At 31.4% G+C, this 19997-nt stretch overlaps 1 protein-coding gene across 4 annotated transcripts in view; it reads right to left on the reverse strand.

Annotated features, from left to right (window-relative positions):
- Positions 1-19997, reverse strand: part of pxb — a 161149-nt gene that overhangs the window by 3053 nt on the left and 138099 nt on the right. For all 4 annotated transcript variants that reach the window (XM_053757822.2, XM_053757820.2, XM_053757821.2 and 1 more), the window contains 2 exons: positions 15275-15387; positions 83-248 (listed from right to left, as the gene is read on the reverse strand). In XM_053757822.2, the coding sequence (XP_053613797.1) occupies positions 83-248; positions 15275-15387 (279 nt within the window). The remainder of the gene's footprint in view (positions 1-82; positions 249-15274; positions 15388-19997) is intronic.

Below are 19997 nucleotides of genomic sequence, written 5' to 3' on the forward strand. Positions count from 1 at the left end.
ATTTTCTCTACAATGATCTTCACCCTGATTGTACAATCAACAAATAAAAAAAATAAAAAATTCTATGCCATGATGAACGTACCTCCAGTTGTGGCTCCAATTCGGGCCTGTGGGGCAAAGGTGGTCTTCTCGGGAGGTCTTGGAGATCTTCGTAGAGGGGCGCGGGAGGGGGCGCCCTGCGCTGGGAGCCGGTTTGGTTCGGAGCTGATGACTTGGAAGGCAGCAGGTTCGTGACTTTCCGCTTGTGTCTGTGGAGAGAGAAATTTAATAAGTTTTTATAGCCAATTTATTTGCCCGTAATGGGACACGGACATAAACTATTGTATAGCCTAAACTAGTCGCCTGGTCACCGAGGAATATTGATGGTAACTGCTACGGACCTTTTCTAGTAAGTTTTTTATTGACATAGAAAATTACTTATTTTTAGTCGATGCATGTCTGAAGGGTGGTTCTCAAAGCTTTTCGACCTCTGCGGCCGCGCTGTTAATCCGTCAATTTTCTTGAGGAAGAAATCATTCTCAAAGTCAATCATTCATAAAATATACATCACCACAGTACAGATTAATTATTTTAAAGTCGAAAAATTGTAACGGCAGCGCCGCCGCAGGTGAAAATTAACGCTAGAAAGTAAAAAATGTTTTGTCTTTTTTTGCTATAGATTTCCATACGATTCGATACAGTCGTCCAACATGCTATGAAAATTTCGGTAAGTGTTTAAAAATCGACCCAAGAAAGGTCCTTGATCATCTAGAACCTTACGGAAGTCATGATCATATCACGTTCGATTTAAAAAGAAAGATTTATCTGTATGGAAATAAAAAGTGTCACAGGCTTCAAAAGCTCACATACATTACACCAATTATATATTATTAGATAAGGAATTATCAGAAACCAACAATTGAACCGGGAGTCCGTGAGATAATTTTAAAAATATGACCGTCTATAATCCGTATAAACTACAGAACCACAAATCATTCGAGTATTGTTGGACTATCAAAAGATCTATATTAATATTTGTCTGTAGTATAATATTTTGCGTGCTCTTTAGTATTTTTGAGTCTAACTGTGTTTTAATAATGGTATGTTTTAGTATGGATACGTCTTTGCGTCAAGTTTTTTTGAAAGTTTTCGGAAGTTATTCGTATCTTAAAGAAAAGTTGAAAAGTGGCACGCCAAAAAAAATTTTCAAATTTACTTTAAAATAATACTGTTTATTTATGAGTGATCTTTTTCTTGATAGTTTAATTTTTTACAAAATATTATTTAGGAAATTGTGAGAAAAGGACATTCTGCGCCAAGACGCCATAAAGTAAGTTTCACGTTTTCAAAGAATGCAATCACTATTATCAGAACAAAACAAATATATATTGAAAATCTTAATAATCCCAGCTGAGCGTATCCCTGCAAATCTTACGCGGTGCATGGCTCATCACTTTTACATCCGCAATGCGATCCCTTTCAATAAAATTGAAGACCCAGTCATTATAAACAGATTAGACACGGTAATTTCACTCCACAGATGCCCAATATTTGTATGAAAAAAATCAGGTAGCAATCTATAAGAGCTTTTGATAATTTCATTATAATTTTTTTGCCAAATAATATTGGGGTGCATTGTAGAAAATAATATTATTTGAGGTCAGTTTTGTGAGGTGTATTTTTTTGGTGGCCGAACTGAAAATTTTGTTGATATTACCAACTTTTACGCAGTGCCAGGGCTTTGGCCGTCACAGCTGAGGTACTAAAATAGATGAGAAGGAAAGAGAGAGAGTAATTAGGCAGGAATCTTTTCCTTATTTAATTTACTGGCTGTAGTGTACTCTGGACATTTGCTTCTGTTAAAATATTGGACCAAAAATCAAAAGGTATCAAAGGTATCTATCTCATTCCAGATCTAAATATTCCAGCCTAATCCGTATCACAAATGTCATCAAAATTTGTTCAATAGACATTTCGTAAAAGAGTAATCTCCAATTTACCTACATACACGTTATGTTAAACAAAAAATTACGTATATATGTATATTAAGACCATGAAAATTATATATAATACAGGTTTCTTCAAAAACTTCGTAACACGAGACCGTAAGATCTCTGATAAAGCGTACAAATTTTTGAATCCGCTTCTAAATATTTTAATTAACAATGTCAAGGCACTTTACGGCGTATGATTTGATCTTGTCCAAAACAGTATCGGCTATTGAGATCTGTATCTCTTTTGACAATTTCCTGTACTTAAAAGACTATCTATTTACGATCGTACGGTCGTAAAAACTAATATTCAAAATGTTTGATTATAAATACATCCTACGCAAGATTTTTATGATTGTTTACGTATGAAAATTATTTCAAGTTTTAAACTAATTTTCTATACATGTGTCTATTACATATCTGTGCAGCTGAAATCTCGATTCGATACCAATCCAGTATAGTGAACCTTTTAAATTTAAAACAGAGTTTCACCCTCGGATTCATATATTTTTTTCTTGTGTATGGCTCCATCGTTCGCCAAAACGATGATTTTTCCAAAGGGGAAGTAGTAATCTGTGCCAACGTCATAAGAATAGGTATAATGCACTCTTTAAGCTAAAGTTTGTTTTGTCTCGTTCTGTCAACATCGCTAGCGAGCGAGATCGCTATACTGAATCGATTAGCGGTAGTGACAAAATATAATTATTTTAGCTTAAAATTGAAACATTTTTAAAGGATTCATTTTAAAAAGAAGACATTGGGTTAAACGGCTGACTTGTATGAAAATGTTATGCAATTCAAATCAGACTAGAACACAAATCTCATTATTCAAACAGTCAATAAATGCCATAAATGCTATTCGAAATTCAAACCACAACCGCTTTGTTTCGCAAGACAAAACATCCTATTTGAATCGAGTGATATTAAAAACTTGACATTCGATATTGAGTAATTATTACTAGAGGCAACATCTGTATAGTTGGCCTAGAGGGAGATGTAGATTTAGAACTAAGCTACAGAGCAAAGATGTTAGATATTATTGTTTTAAAACAACAATTGATATCGGATTTCATTAAAATAGAACCAAAAGTGGAAACTGATGGTGAAAATGATGGCTTTCATATTGCAAATACCAAAAAAAGTCACAATTTATTAGGGACGATTAGGCGCTTTTTACGTGTCTAATTTTGACAAAAAAAAAAAAAGATTTTTTTCTTTTCAAACGTTTGTTTGATTTTACCACTATTTTACCTACCTATTTCCACAGAATTTTCCTTTAAAATACTCTTATCACAATTCTATTCATCTCCTTGCATTGCAGCTCCAACATTGCACCATACAAACCGTTTGATAAATCAGTTCCTGTCATTAAAATCAATGTCGTTTAATCGAGTCGTGTTCGAACGCGCGCCAAATGGACGTATAGACATCGCATTTTGTCGATAACCACAAGGAGAAACCGGTATCGACTCACTCCGTCACTCTATACCCGATGAATTAGTGGCACGTAACTAATCGCTAGGGACGCATTATGATATTGATTGGCGTTTTTCGATATTATTGTCGATGGCTTGTGTGCTATAATGAGGTGCGATGTTTGAACGTAAAAAGTGTGGTGTAACACTTTTTTTGTTGTTTTTTTTTTATCACATGGTATTTCCGAGATTAATTAAGATGAGCGCGACTTTGAGAAGATTCTATTTTATGTATTTTTAACTTTTTGCCTCGTTTGTATTTCTTAGTTTGAGTTCGGTTTCAAGAATGAAGTTGTCTTGAAAATCTTAATATTTAAAAAAATAAAATCTCTTAAGCACAAAATTCTTTCCTAAATCTTATTTTATTTATTCTTTTATTTGTGAAATAAATATTTATTTCCATATCAAAATTATGAATCTTAAAATTACAAACTGAACTTTGAAATTCTCAAACTGAAATCCGAGGAATTAAAATAACAAACTTGCACAATTCAAAACTTATTTACTTATAAAGCTTCTATTTGAGCTTCTTTACACTTTTTAAGTTTGGAACAATGTTAAAGGAATTTCAGGGTTCAAAGCTTCTACAAAGTATGAAGACCTAAAGAGAGTCTTTGTGTTTCATGAAATAAAGACATGACCGAGATAAAATGCAAATGAATGCATTTTATTGATATCTTGTAGTGTATTTCGAGTTCAGAAAGTGATTGAAATTGTTTAACATCGATGGTAAGAAAAGACTTTTCTTTTTTAGTTTCTCTGTTTGTTTTTACAAGTCTTACTATGTAAACCTTAAGATTCTTTTTATGATATTACAGTTAAATAATTTAAAATAGATTTTAAAAATATCGTGGATGAATAAATGATTTACTTTAGAAGGTATTTTTTAAAAAAAGTATACTGTGATGATTATTTACATTTTAGGATCAATTCGAGTGTTGACTGTTTAGTTAAAATTGGTTCCTGTTCTAAACAACATTGTATCTCATTTGCCAAAAGAAAGACATTAAATTAGATTAAAAAAAAAGAAACATTCAAGATTCCTGCCTAATTGTAATAAAAATATTTAAAAAAATATATATTCGACTCGAAAACCTTGAATTGAAAAAACACTGACAATATTTACACTTTACTGAGCCATGAGTTACGTCCCGCGTTGCTCTATGACTCAAAAATAATGTCTATGGTACATTTGTGGTCTAATTAATGAGGGATCAAACACGCGTGGCTGAGTTAACAACTGATTAAATATCCGGCACCGTGTGTGAGGAGATGTTTCGTATCACTGGTTTTGAGGACGTTGCTTGCGTGAGACGAATACTAAAATCTGACACCAGTGTTAGCAATAACACACTCGATAAAATTCACAACCCAACAAAATTTACACTATACGCTTAACCTTAGTTACACCTGTCAACTCTGACGTAACTAACCACCGCGTCGCAGCCGATTTAATAAAATAGCGTACATTGCATTGCTATATGCTGGTTAAAGTTTGTTAAAATTGACTAGCTATTGAGTTACAAATGAGTTTAACGAAAAAAAAACTTTTAATTAATTATCAAATAATTTAAAAAAATTATAAGGAGGAAAGTCAATTGAAAATAGACCTTTGAGAAACAAAATGATTATCGGATGAATTTAGTGAAAAACTGTTAATTAAACGTACTTACAGTTTTAATCAAAGATTTGATTAATTATGTACCAATGTCCACTAACTTTTAAATTATGGTGTTAATAATGACAATAATTAGGAGTGCGTAGGTTAATAGTTAATAATATAAGGCTGTGCACAAAATGTTATCTTATAGTCACTTTGTTTCCTAAAAGTCGGAAGCATTTTACTATAAACTAATATTTTTAATGCAAGCAAATTAGTACCTAGGAAAATAAATGGTCATTCTTGTTTCACTGTATTCTATTACTAATAATAATTGTTGACAGTATTTTTTTTCATAGAATTATTTTGTTTATTTTCAGAACATCTAAAAAAAAAACAAACCGGCCAGTTTCAAATGGAAGAGAAATAAGAAAAAAATAATTTAATAAATGCGTGTTCCCATCAATTTTGTAACACGTTGCCCCACGTAATAAGTCTAGGTGTCGGGATTCCAAACGGGTAAGATTCTGACAGCACTCCAGAGGGTTTTATAACAAAAGGGGATTAAATTACTTTGCGGCGAAGTGTTCGTCTATGTAATTGCCTGTCTCGATGGCGCCGGTTGATGTTTATTTCATTGCATTATTTATGATTTTCCGAGAATAAGGAAATTTGGGGAAACGCTGACTCATCAAAAATCCTAATAAAAAAAAATAGTATTGTAATATCTAAAACAAAAAAATGGTGGTGACCATAATTTTAAATGTCTTCTTTCGATAGGTATAACATTCCCATTGCTTGCGTCCTAATAAATTTCAAAATAGCTTTCCAAATAAATAATATAATGAATCAAATTAGGAAATCATCTATGAGGAATCGAGTAAGATTTGTCAGTATTGTGACAAGTGAAAATCCAACTTCTACCTACCCTTTAAGGCAATAGACGTGATAATATGTATCTAATACAAAGTAAACTGAAATAAGTAATGTAATTCCTTTTTATATAAATAGTTTTAATTAAAAATATATTTTGCCTAATAGTCGTTCAGTGCAAGCCAGGCTTTATTTTAATTTTATTCAGTCTGAAAAGTTCAGATTGTATCGCAATTTCGAATTTCGAATGTAGTTTAGATATTGTGAATAGTTGGGCAGTTTCATATTCGGAAGTTGTATATCATTGACGTTCATTTTGAGAAATTATACACTCCTTAATATTATCTTATTTTGAAAGGCTGAATTTGATATTCATTTTTGATTTTGTTCATATCGCACAGACCTATATAGAAAACTAAAAATCGCACGCAGCGTGCACTAAAAAGCAATTTAGTTTCGTAAAAGCAAATACTGATTTTATTTAAAAAAATATAAGTAAACAAACATGCGATTTATCGATGGTATCGACTATAGTTAGAATTTCAGGACAAATCACACAGATTGAGCCAGCCCCAAAGTAAGTTCGAGACTTGTGTTATGGGATACAAATTCAACGATATTATATTTTATAACAAATACATATATAGATAAACATGTAAGACCCGGGCCAATCAGAAAAAGATCATTTTCCATCATGACCCGACCGGGGATTGAACCCGGGACCTCTCGGTTCAGGGGCACTCACTTTACCACTGCGCCACCGAGGTCTAGTATCGATCACTTTGGAACATCATTTACCAATAATTGACTCAAACAGACAAACAAACTTGATTTATAAATAAGGCTCTCAGTTTTTCTTCCTATGTATTGTGTGTGTATAAAAAGATGGCGAATTAGGAAATCTAAATTACACCTGTATAACAGCAACATGACGAGTATTTCGCAATATAAAATAACAATAATCACAATACTATTGTTTTGGTTAAGCTCAGATGTAAGCATACAGTCTTAAAGAACAGAATACAAACAATATTTAATAAATAAAAAAATATATATTTAATTTATTGATGTGTTTCGTAGAGTATAATATTTTTTCACTTAACTTACTTAATTTACATATTATACATATATAAATAAATTGTAATACTTATACTTTGAAATTAAAGTGTTCAATAATATTTATTATTTGATTTTATATGTATATATTACTTAATTTTATATTTATATATTATTTAATTTTATGTATAATAGTATAATAAAATATCTAGTCAAATATCGACATATAAAAACCAATATTTAATAATACTAATACTTAATATTTATCAACTCGATCCAAATTCAAGACAAACAGAAGTTCAAGATATGATTAGTTGTATTAAAATTAAATGAAATACCTGATTTTACGTTCTCGTAAATAAAAATATTTATTACCACCCCAACAAGACAATATTAATATCACAAATTATTTCAGACCATGATAATAAAAACACTGCATACACAAAAATTATCTAAGAATTCTCTAAAGAATCTATTCACTGCAGCAGTTTAATAAGAACCCTTATAAAACAAACACATGCACGATTCACATTTAAATTATGTTAATATTGCAATTACTAAGCAATAAAAGAATAAAGCGTTCGTTTCCCTGTAAATATTTCCCTCAAATTTATGACTATAATAATAATTGGTATTAAAAATAGCTTTCTGGCTCGCTGAACCAAGCGGCCGTGTGTCCAAGCCTACGATGCGTGAAATATCTCTGGCCATACAAATCGGGCTTGTGCATTACGAATTGAGTTATTATGCAAATATTTTATTGTATGTAGATCAACTTTACGTTCGGAATCAACGCTTTCGATTCTGCCATAATGAGAATGAGACAATAGGCTTAATAAAGACGTTAAGCCTTATATAGTTGTTCAACTGATTGTGTTAAGGTCCCATACCTCCTTGGCTGTATTTGTGTAAGCAGGCATTGAACTTGTGTTATATAAGTGGAAATATATGTTTTTGTTTTGTTTTTTTCAGAAAAATTCAAATTTAAAAAATGATTGTTTTTTCAATATATATATATATATATTTTGGTATTTCCAAAAAACGTCAATTGGTTTGTTCTGTGGGGATGTTATGTCGATTTTTTTTCTTTCAAAGTGTTAACGCTATACGTGAACACAATGATTCGGTCATGTCATTGAGAACTAAACTGTCCTGCTTGTAAAGATTTTCTTGATTTTGTTGTTTTATGAAAATTTTATTATGAAACCAAATTAATTTAATTAACAAAAATCCATTCTCAAACTTATTATACAAATATAAAATGGTACGAGTAATTTTAGACTTATGACAACATAATCTCTGCTCCAAATTTCTTAAAAATAACTTTCTAATCAAGTTTTTACGTAAATGAACAATATACATCTATCCGTTTTCACTACATAACATTTACTTGTTTTTTTTTAACTGCTTTTTAGAACAGTACTTATAGGTCATATAGCATCAATATGGCCGTAAAAGTAACTGGGAATCTGATTGGTATAACAGTGTAACATAACTTGAGTTATGGCGTAACATATTCCTAGAGGGCTCATATCTTTTACGAGTATCGACTACGGCTATTGAATAGCAATCAAAATTGTCTTTACCATAGACAAGATCACAGAAGCATTTCGAGATATTATCGCTATTAAATGTCGTAGTAGGAACTGTAAAGATTTTTATTTTCTTGATCATTTACTTGTTTTTGACCGTACCTTCGTTCGCGTTAAAAGCAACCTACTTCACTATTTATTTCTCCTCACTATATTTCTCTCATCTCCGTATATTCCCAGCGTGTGGTGCCACCGCGAAACGAGAAGGCAAGGTAAAACAAACCCTTGAAATTTGATAGATTTACAAGTTATTTCATATTCTATTCAAATCGTGTTAATTTTGAATGAGACGATCCTTAAGTACTTACATCTACTTTATGCGTTCACCAAGTAGTTATACTGATTAAAATTCAACATTTATATTACTTATACATGCATGATATGCGTCGCTAAATGTGAACATTTGTCTATTTTTTGTGCCCAGCTGTAATGAATGGAGTACCTATACTCAAAAGAAAATAAATTTCACAAAATTAATTGGGATTTGGATATAATTCTGATAAGCAATTTCTTTTGACATGAATACGTGAATAAATCTTGTCATGAAGATGCTTTTTATAGTGTAATTACTAGTAGAGTTATTATACTATGTAAATTATAATGAGTTGTATGACAGCAGGATGAAGCGATATATTCGAAAAGAGAGCGACAGAGACAGATTTAGCGTTTAGATTTTTTTAATCTAAGTTTAATTAGTTTGATTACAATAATAGTTTTTATTGAATATAAAATAAAGTTACAGTTTTGTGTGACTTTACTTACCCCGAGTAAAATTCGAGCTGCTAAAATATTCACGGTTTACAAGTTGAATTTGAATAAGATATTTATTTGCAAAGAAAAAGTATATACGTACAATCCAATTCACAGCAAACCAATATATATAGAAACAAAAACTTTGACACTAAACTAAAAATACGAGTAAACGAACAGTTTACTGAACCGAAAACAAAATGGAAACCAGTGAAAAAAATGATTGTATCATTCGCTTCGGCGGACGGTGAATGAAACCAGACCAATGAAAATGCTGTAAAAAAATAATTCACATTTAGACCCATATGAAATTAATAGGTCAGGTACGCGTCTTGGTCTTTGGATAAGCATATTTTTAAAGGCCTATCTATTATAATGATACCCACGATGGAATAAAGAAAATATTTAAGTTAAATAAAAATTGGTAGTTTGCAGCTTGTGAGAAATTACTAATTAATATAAAAATTGTCGTGAAAAAGTGCCTGTGAAGGTCTAATTTCTGTATAAATTAATTTAAATTTAAAGTAGGTATTAAGTATAATTATTTAAAAAATATATTTTTCGAGAAATAGTTTTTTCGTTATGTTATCTCCGTTTGATTTCTGCTAAATTACAATTTTCTAGTAATAAGAATATCTGAGCTAATCCTATGACGGACGGACAGATATGACAAACTGTTTAAATAAGTTTAAAAATATATATTATTTATCGTTTCCCAAAATTATTGAATTTTGGAAAATATACCTATAAAATATAAGATTATGATATCCAATTAGGTTTGTTACTACAGATTCAAACCTTATTTTTAGAATGCACTCAAACCTAGATGAAAGAATTCTAGACCAAAACATATCAAATGCTTGAAATTCCAAACACGAATGGCAAAAGGACCCTACATATGTGAGAAACCGTTTACGTTCTTCGAGCAAATACAAATGTTCCTTACCGAATCCTGGGTGAGCGACGGAATGACGCCAATATTGACGTCATTAAGTGATGTATATCATCATAAATTGAATAAAGAATTTTGAATTTGAATGCTGCACAACGCGATGTGACACTACCGCGAATCACGCTGTTAATGCGTTACCGACTAATCTATTTCCTTTATTCCCAATATAGAATAGGTAATAAAGTGGACGCATTACTACACTATAACTATATATATATATACTAAATACGGACACTACATAAATATAAAATGTATTTGATTGAGTAGTAGAAAACGTCTCAGGCTTTAAGTCCGCCTAGTATTTGTAATAAACTTAAATAAATAAATAAGAATTTCACGTTTGATATAGATGAATCGCGCTGCGTTATCGCCTTGCCCGTTTGTCTCACATCTAGGACATCGGATAACAGAATTCTTTTCTGGAGCGGGAGAACTATCGGGAATAGCGAGTCGGTTAATAATTTTAGAAGGCACTATGGATAGAATAAAATTTTGAAGTCCGTTAATTCGTGTTAAACATTTTTGTAGATCGAAAATGCAGATTTATTTTCTCAACATAGAAGGAATGTTCTATTAGTAAAAGTTTAGTAATTAAATTACATTAAATTAAATTGATAGGCTAGAAAGACACGAGATAGGAAGACAAGCGAGACAGCAAATAACCTATTAACAACCTTATGCTCAACATCGTGTATCAGTAGTATTCGCGTGAAAATACGGCTAGATGCGATGTGTTTCAGAAAACCTCGATTTCAGAAATACTCATGATTTCTAAGAAACCTGCAAAGGCACCACTTATGTTCACACAAAGAAAATAAAACACAAATCGAAGCTGAAAACTTAATTACGAGAAGCAAAAACGCTAGCACCAGGCTACGCTCCGGTGCACTCGAAAAAAAGTGCTTCGCCTCTCATACTAAAGACAAAAGAGGCCTGGTAAATAGTCTATTGTTCCACGACCCCTGCCGTGTTGAAGAACCCTCAACAAGTTTATGTGGGTTTGAGTCTACAATTCCTTTTGAAGGGCCGTTGAAGTGAAACTTCCGTTGCGCTGGGAAACGTTTGGCGTAAGTTTTGAGGCAGATGTGAGTTGGCTCTCGGACTATTTTTTAGAATTTTTTATTGTTTTTTTAATATATATATAATTTGTTGATAAATTACCTTCTTTTTTTAAAATTTTTCTTTCTTTTTTAATTTTTCGTTTTATTATATTTTTAAAATTGTTTCGCTTTATACAAACATAATTAAATAATTACATAATTAAAAATGATTGTTTAACGCCTAAAAATGAACTATATTTGAAATGGCTTCGTTAATTATGTTTGAACATATAAAACTTTATTATTCACAGCGGGGTTCACAATTACAATAGTATTTGAATATTCATATTTCGAACTACAAGGCGCGACGGAACGTGCGCGCGCGCCGTGTCCCGCCCAGGCTTCCTATTGGACGGTTATTTTCGAATCCGCCAATCAAGGGACGGTGGGAAACGCACCGGTATAATTTTGGCATAATTAGTCACGCATGCCTTTAATGAGGTGCCGCAAAAAACTGCGCAACTATTCTATTGTTTTATATTTATAGTGTTAAGGTCGATTATAGTGTGGCTTGATGCGTGTGAATTATTTTTATAATTTCCGCACCGTGTGTGCTGTTTAGGGAAACATGTTATTTTCGTTTTATTTGAACAAAAAAAAAACAAAGTCAGTAATTTCGTGTCGTGAAAATATAGTTGCACTTAGTAATGGATAAAATATCGGGTTTGTGATAAGTTGTCACATTGAGTAAAATAATCAAAAAATAGTTTTTTTTTGCAATTGAAATTTTCTTTTTGTGTTTGTTCATTTTGTTACGGAAATTTTTGAAACAAAATTTAAAAAAAAAAAGAACTGTCATAAAGTCATAAACAAAAAAATTCGTGCTGCTATAATTTTTTTCATGCTGTAAATAGACTAAAAAATATAAGGACTATGATCACACGACATCATGTTTTTTAGTGCGCAACCGTTTGACAGGTTTTATAGTATTGAAAAATGATGACAGAGGGCGCTACTTGTCTTATTATTCCCATTTCTTGTGGGCTTAATGCACACCCATCTCCTTTGACTCCGCCATGCCATGTGTAAATTATCGGCATTGTGATTTATGGCCAATAAAGACAGTATTGTTCGAAGTAACTCAGTTTCACGACGCTGTTCCGGGTCTCGTTTCCCGTCGGCTTTCAGAAATCTTGTTTGAATTATAAATAGACTGTTACAGTAGGTCACTTACTTGATGATATTATATTATACATATAATAAGACTACTAGATGTTGCCCGGGGCTTTGCTCCCGTGGGAATTTTGGGATAAAATAGTAATCTTAAAAGTTAAAAGTCTTAAAAGTTTCGGAGATTACCCGCCTCAAACAAACTCACAAACGCTTACCTCTTTATAATAGTATAGATTAGTAACTAGTATCATATTAATGTAAAACTTGGTTAATAAATACTTAAAAAGTAACGTTTTAGTCGAAGTTCGTTAAAATATAATTTTGAGTAGAGTATGCCACTAAAATTTACAACAAAATTTCAAATCATTTCCATTCATTTAAAATTAAATATAGGTATTTAAAAAGCAGCTAAATACTTTATTAATTGATAAATGTTCTCTATACGCTATATGATTTTTTAAACGACAGACTTTGATATAATTACTATTGATGTAATTTTATGAGTACCTAAGTGTAAATTACCTACCAATATAATTTTGTTATTGTATAGTAGGAAGCTAGATAGCAAGCTTATCATTTATTGATTTTTGCATACCCATAGTCGGTGAAACATGTTAACTTTTTTTTAAAACACTAATACATATTACTCATGATTTTTACAAACAAATATTTTCTTTCTGAACTTGGATTTTCTTCAAAAACAATTTTTTTCTTAATAAATCTTCTTATATACTTTTTGTTGTCAGCAATTTTATACTACTAATATTATATTCTTACTTGTTAAACCTCTACCATTATAATTGCCAGCTGTCAAATCCTTGGAATACAATTAATATTCCATCCTACAATACCATATCTACGTCAGCTTAACGATTTCCTTAATTAATACAATATTATTCTTCACCGGCTACTTATCACACGCTTCTAAATCCGACGTCGTCAAATCGAGTGTTACTCGATGACACGTATATTGTGACATGTCTAATTATTTCACAATCTATGGATTAATTAATAAGCGGAAGCGATAATTATAGATTTTTATTTATTTAAAATTAAACTATTTTTATAATTAGGTTATGTAGACAATATTTAATTTAAAATGAAATTAAAATTAAATCATTTGTTTTCTAATACTCAAACTAAGAAATTTAACCATCTGATCAGTTGAAATTAATATCATACAAATGATATCTCACAAAGTTTGTATTGTTTTCTGATATACTTTGTATAAAGCATTTTTTAATATATTTGTTTCTACTACACTTTATATTTTTATTTATTTAAACTTATTCCATAAATACTTCGTAATTGTGGACGATGAGTCTGTAAAGTTTATCTCCGGAAAGCTATTCGTAGGACTTGAGCTTTTGCTAAAGAATACAATTATTATTAATTGTTAGAAAAACACTAAAATTTGTCTTCAAATAAAATAGGATAAAAAAAATATTAATATTCGTACATAATTGTAATCGAAAGGGTGAAATAAAAGTTTAAATTTGCCGGTATTAATTTATGAATGTATTTATTTATTAATCAGTACCCATGTTGTTATCGATATGGTAAGTAATTTGAGCATGATCCTGGTGATGTACTGGACTGAGTACTTCAGAAAAAGCGCAAATAAAATGCCGTTAAATTAGTCCTGCCAGTCTTCAAATTTAGTAAAATTAAACTCTAAAGATTAATTTTAAATTCAATTTCCTCGGGGTAAGTAAATAGAAAAGCCTGTGAGTAGATCGATAAAAAAATTATTATAATCATTACATAAAGCCATTGTGCATTATTTCCTATAACATAATCATGTGTTTTAAAAAAAATATGTTCAATAAAGATGTCACAAAGAATCAAACAAACCAAATTACATTCCAATCTACGCACAATTATTTGTGACTATCTATTATGATAGTTATTGGTAAAAGGATATTTAAACAGTAACATTATCTGACTTGGACCACAAATATTAAGGCTCAGAATTAAATCTTGAATAGGTGACAGTGACAGCTCTGATCAACTTCCCCGGGCCATTGCGTCACGAGTGAGGACGGTTTTACGGCGATTAGACTTTCATGACACCCAAGCTCACGGTGCTAATTCGTGATATTTAATCTTAAGGCCTGTTTCACCACTATCTGATAAATTATCTGGTAGATAAACTACCTACTTAAAAATGCACCTTATGTGATTGGCCAGTGAGCCTTGTGAATTCATTACAATTTTTAACGCTATCTGTTCGATATGTTATATAAGCCTATATGTAACATATCGAAAAGATAGCGTTAAAAATCAGATATTTTATCAGCAAGTCATAATGTCAAATAATTTATATGCCTTACTTTTCAGTATATATAATACTGAATTAATTACGGTTACACATCAAACGTTCTATGAAATTAAATACATTAAATACATTCTACTGTAAAAATGCATAAAGTTATGGTGTAAGCATGAACGTGCCATTTCTCTGCATAAATTGGCAATTTGGATAAACGCCATAGGCTATTATCATAAGCGTAATATTATATTCAGCAATGGATTGGCATTGCTTTTCTCTAAGTCTATTGAAGGTTTACTTTAATGAAGGTAAAAATCTTGAGTAAAGTTACACACTATTAGTATATTATGTATGAAATGTGATAGAAATATAATAAACTGGGAAACAAACAAATTATACTAACTTATACTTACATTAAACAAAACTTAAACAATACCGAATAAATTTCAACTGAACGTTTTCGAACGAACTTTGGGTCCTCTGAGACCACAGAAGAAATATTGAAAGATAATATAACTTACTTCCAAACAAGGATTGCGCCAATAAGGACACCGAGCACAAGCACGATGGAGCAGAGAGCGATCACAGCTGACGTCTGCAGCGACGGCCCGCTGTGGTTGTACGCGTCTATCTTCTGCAATTAGAAAGAGAAGGAAGATTTAATAACATAGCAGTGGTAAGAAAAGCTATGGATATTCAAACAATTTTTGAACATACTTTGGTAAAATTTATACTGGAAATGATTGCTATCATGCTGTTATTAACCATACATATAAATACGAATTTTATGATTGTTATAGATGATACAATCCAAGTTTATCCATATAATAGAAGTTCAAACAACACATTTATTTTACCAACTAGATAAGATATGAAAAGTGAACACAGACAGGCATATTTTGAAATACGTTTTCCTTCTGAGCATGATCTTATACGATATTAATCAAACAAAGTGGATCAATGGTGGGAACACCCAATCCAGGGATACTTGGATAAATTCCAAAGTTTGGATGGAAAGAACAATCCCTAATTTCTGTATAGCGGATAATGTTTGCCTTGCCAAATATGCTGGCAATTTGGCTGATGCTAAGGATTTCTCGGATCATTACTCTGAGTACAGTCGAAACAATTTCAATTAATAACTCCGTTACTGCTTTTACATTCATGATATTGTTCGTTCCTATCGTTTATTGTTTCAGATTTACGGTAGTTTTCCAATTGTGTAGTAGTTACTGAACTTGCAAAAATTAGATTTATTAAGACCATTTTGGAGAGAGATAACAAGTAGTTGTTCATGTCTTCAAAAGTTTGGATGTGAGGAAATAAAATATTTTGGCAACACGATGCTACAGTATGCATGAAAGTAATTAACCTTGACCTAAATGAAGATCGCAGACTCGATAATTGAAATTTGGGTACTCCTAAAACTCAATCAGGCTGATCCACTTCTAAATGAAATAAAGCCTTTTGCTCAGCGAATATTTTTGTAACAAAGATACTTTGAACGCCCACATAAAACTCTCATTTCATTGTAGTAACTGAATCTAAAAATATCATTCCAACTGGAGCATTAGCTAAATTAACTTTTCGTATAATCTCAAAAGTAGTTTATCCTGCACAACGCCATTTTGAATTTAATTCAAAATGTCGACTGTAGCCTTAATATCCTTTTTATTTCTTTCTGTAATTTAACACATGCACCATATTGTTATAATTAAGGAGTAATTTTGGTTGGGGGCGCAAGGTGTGTATTTCGGGGGTCGAACGTGTTTATATATTAATATTTTCGAGAAATGGCGTCACGCAACTGATATATGGAGAAGAAAAAAAGGTCATTCTAACACAAAAGGCATTTTTTCTACTTCCCCTTAGCTTGTGCGACCTTCTAAGTGCCTGCATTATTTTTATTTTTTCTTCGTCCCTCAGACGTACAAAAGAAAGGTGAATAGCTCAAGTATTGCGAAGGTGGTTTTGCCTTTAATTTCATTTGGAAAACTAGTTTGATTTTCTGATACATTTTGTTTTGTGCTTTCAATTATTTTTGAAGCTGAGTTAGTATACTTTCCTTCACACTTCATAATCTAGATATTTTGGCTTATCTCCAACTAAATTATCCATATAACTGGTTGCTTTATAAAATAGGATACGATGCAATTTCGTAACTCAGGTCCCTTTGTGTATCTTCAGTTCTACCTTTTTTATGTTCCAGTGACTGAGTTTACTATACTATAAAATATATTTATCAAAATCCTAGCTGACGCTTACGAGAAGTAATAAACTGTTTGTTATTAAATTGACAGGATATTTTGTCATGCTCCGCCCGTGGTTCAGGACAGTCTGTTCTGATCGTAAAATATTTAGGGAACGCGAATTATTAAATTCTGATTCTGTTTATTTCTACCTTAGTTTGCAGATAAAGTAGGCAGTTATTGTTGAATACTTAAAAATAGAATGTTTGCACACAGTCAAATGAAATACTTTATTAAAAACATATAATTGACGTTCACATAAATATATATTGATTTTTAGCAAAACTCCAAATTAAGCCTTTTTTAAAACGAAGAAGATTTAAGTACATTTATTATATATTTAGTAATTAATTTTAGATCTTTTTGTCACAGTCTATTGAGATCCACCAACGGCTGATGTTAGGCCCTGGATTACTTACTTACTATTAAATAAAATTACAGGATTCTACCTGTATCATTTGCTAATTAGTCAAACATTTTTATCGACATAAATTCAAACGTGAGTATTACTTATCGACGAAGTTTTTGGTATTACAATATCATCTAACTACGCAGCGACAGTTAGCATATCACCCTACATGCACACGCCTTAATTCGATAGCATCTTTCCAATTAACACAAATAATAACTCCATTCCTTTCGTACCCCGACTAATTGCGTGGTTTTCGGTATAAATGTTTTTATTACGGACAACATTTACCCTCGCGTAGATTTGATGATAAGCGGCGCATAGACCAATGTAGATAGAACCGTGGAAACATACATTTTATGTATAGGTCTACTCTACTCTACTCATCAGATACAATAACGGCTGTGTTTTTATGTAATAATTGAGTACCTACTTAAGTTTTAAAACAAAGGCCGTGTGGAGAAAAAAAAAGCGGTCCCTATGTTTCAATGTCCCTTTGTTGAGAAAGGAACCTAGAAAACAAGCAAAATAGCTCTTTCTCCAACTCTCTAAATAGCATTCATAGTTAAATTGGCACTACCATCTATAATAATAACGTAGTGATTTTCGTTCACACGATTTTTTAAAAAGATGTAAGTATTAAGCAATGGATCACAATATAATGGTTATAACGCACTGAGATCAATTTTGATAATGCAATAGACATATTGTTTCGTTGCATGCGTTTTTATTAGTAATAGGGGTGGAGCTACTATCACATCAGTTTAAATTTTTCTGTATAAACTTTTCGTGACTTATTATTTATGCGTTTTCGCTCTTTATGTACGAACACACTATTACCACTAGAATAATTGAATGTATAATTCGTGTGTGTGGTGATTTAATAAGCTTTAGATGCTAGCTAGCTACTGATGGCTTGAGAGATAAGCATACAGTAAAAATTTTATAAATTTATTCAATTTTTATAAGGTGACGTCAACTTTATCAATTTAATTTCCTCGGATATCTCGCTTTTTACAAATATCAAGAATATAAATATAGAGATGATGATGATACTTAAGCCCAAATTCTGGCATGATTGAGGCTTTCGATTAACTTTTATCCAAACCAAACAAATACATAAACTGGCCAAGCTAAAAAAACCGTTAACAATAATCAAGTCACTGATCTGACATCTTGGAATGCCGAAGGCTGTGCTAAGTGGAGACAAAAAAAATATAGAAAACAAGACCCTGGATGAAGTAAAAGTTAACAAACCTACAAACAAACTAGCTACAACATCACTTCAATTACTAGAAGTTAAATAAATAATCTTGTTAGTGTGAGTAGATATTTGTCATAACACTGTGAGCAATGAGACCACACGCGTAGCTCCAATATTAACGGGCCCGCCATTTGATGCGGCGATAACTATGGAAATAACAGAAATAATTAATTCATTAACTACATTTTTTATATCATTTGCAAAAGAACGATAATATTTATAATATTATATTCTTGGTGGTCTAAATACTGAAATGTGTATTGTGAAAGAATTTAATTCAATAGATTGCTAATATTTAAGTTGCGTACTTTAACAGAAATACTTTTTTATTTTAAAATTGTTTCATTGTTTTTCTAACATTAGGAATTAGGTATACGCCGACCCCTCAAGTCGAAAAATGATCAAGACTTAAGAGTTTTTCTGAAATTGGTATTGATAAATGATTAAGTTTGCTTCACTAAATTGAATGCTACATAAAATTTTACAAAAATTACAATCTCAAATTTTATCTATGCTCCAAATCTCGACGATCAAACTTAAAATTAATATGAACATTGATAGATTGCAGTAACTCAGCCAAGACAGAACACTTTTTATAGTCACGATAACATCTAAGCGCATGCGCATTAAGTCTGAAAAAGGGACAACGATTTGTCAAAACGTGGCAGTATCTTTGGAGAAATCCGTCATCGGTACCCAAAGTTATCAGTACATCTCCAGGGATCGGGCAATCACAAGAATAAATCTTGAAATACAACAATACACAAACAGATCGGCGTGAATATACATCACAAGTTAAAAAGATTAAGACGAGCGTCCACCTATTTGGCCACATAACTGGAGAATTCTTTTCATAGTGTGCTTCTACCGTAAATTATGACTATTAGTTTGCAGTTAAGATTCGGCCCGGTGAAACAAAAATACATAGCGTTTTGAATTATTTCATATCAATTGCGTTGTGAATTTAAAATATTTTTAGTATGTGTTGTAGATATTTTTTAACAGCAAAACTTTTTTCATATAAGTAGGTATAATTTATCGCTCTAGTTTTAAAATTTATTCAGAAAAAATAATCATTCACATTGCATTGTACAAATAACAAAGTAAACAATCATCAATCATGGATTGGTCAATAACATATACACTACAGATCCATTGATGTCATAAAGATAGTCCTCTACAGATCAGTACTTACTCACGACACGTCCCTCAGAGAACTTTTATCGAAATGTCCATCTTGGGACAGTAGCCGATTTGTCAATGAGCATCTTTAATTAATAAAAAGCTTCCCCGAAAAAAATTGAATAAAAGCTTTAATTAAT

Source organism: Plodia interpunctella, chromosome 17 (assembly GCF_027563975.2).
Source record: "Plodia interpunctella isolate USDA-ARS_2022_Savannah chromosome 17, ilPloInte3.2, whole genome shotgun sequence".
NCBI classification, from domain to species: domain Eukaryota; kingdom Metazoa; phylum Arthropoda; class Insecta; order Lepidoptera; family Pyralidae; genus Plodia; species Plodia interpunctella.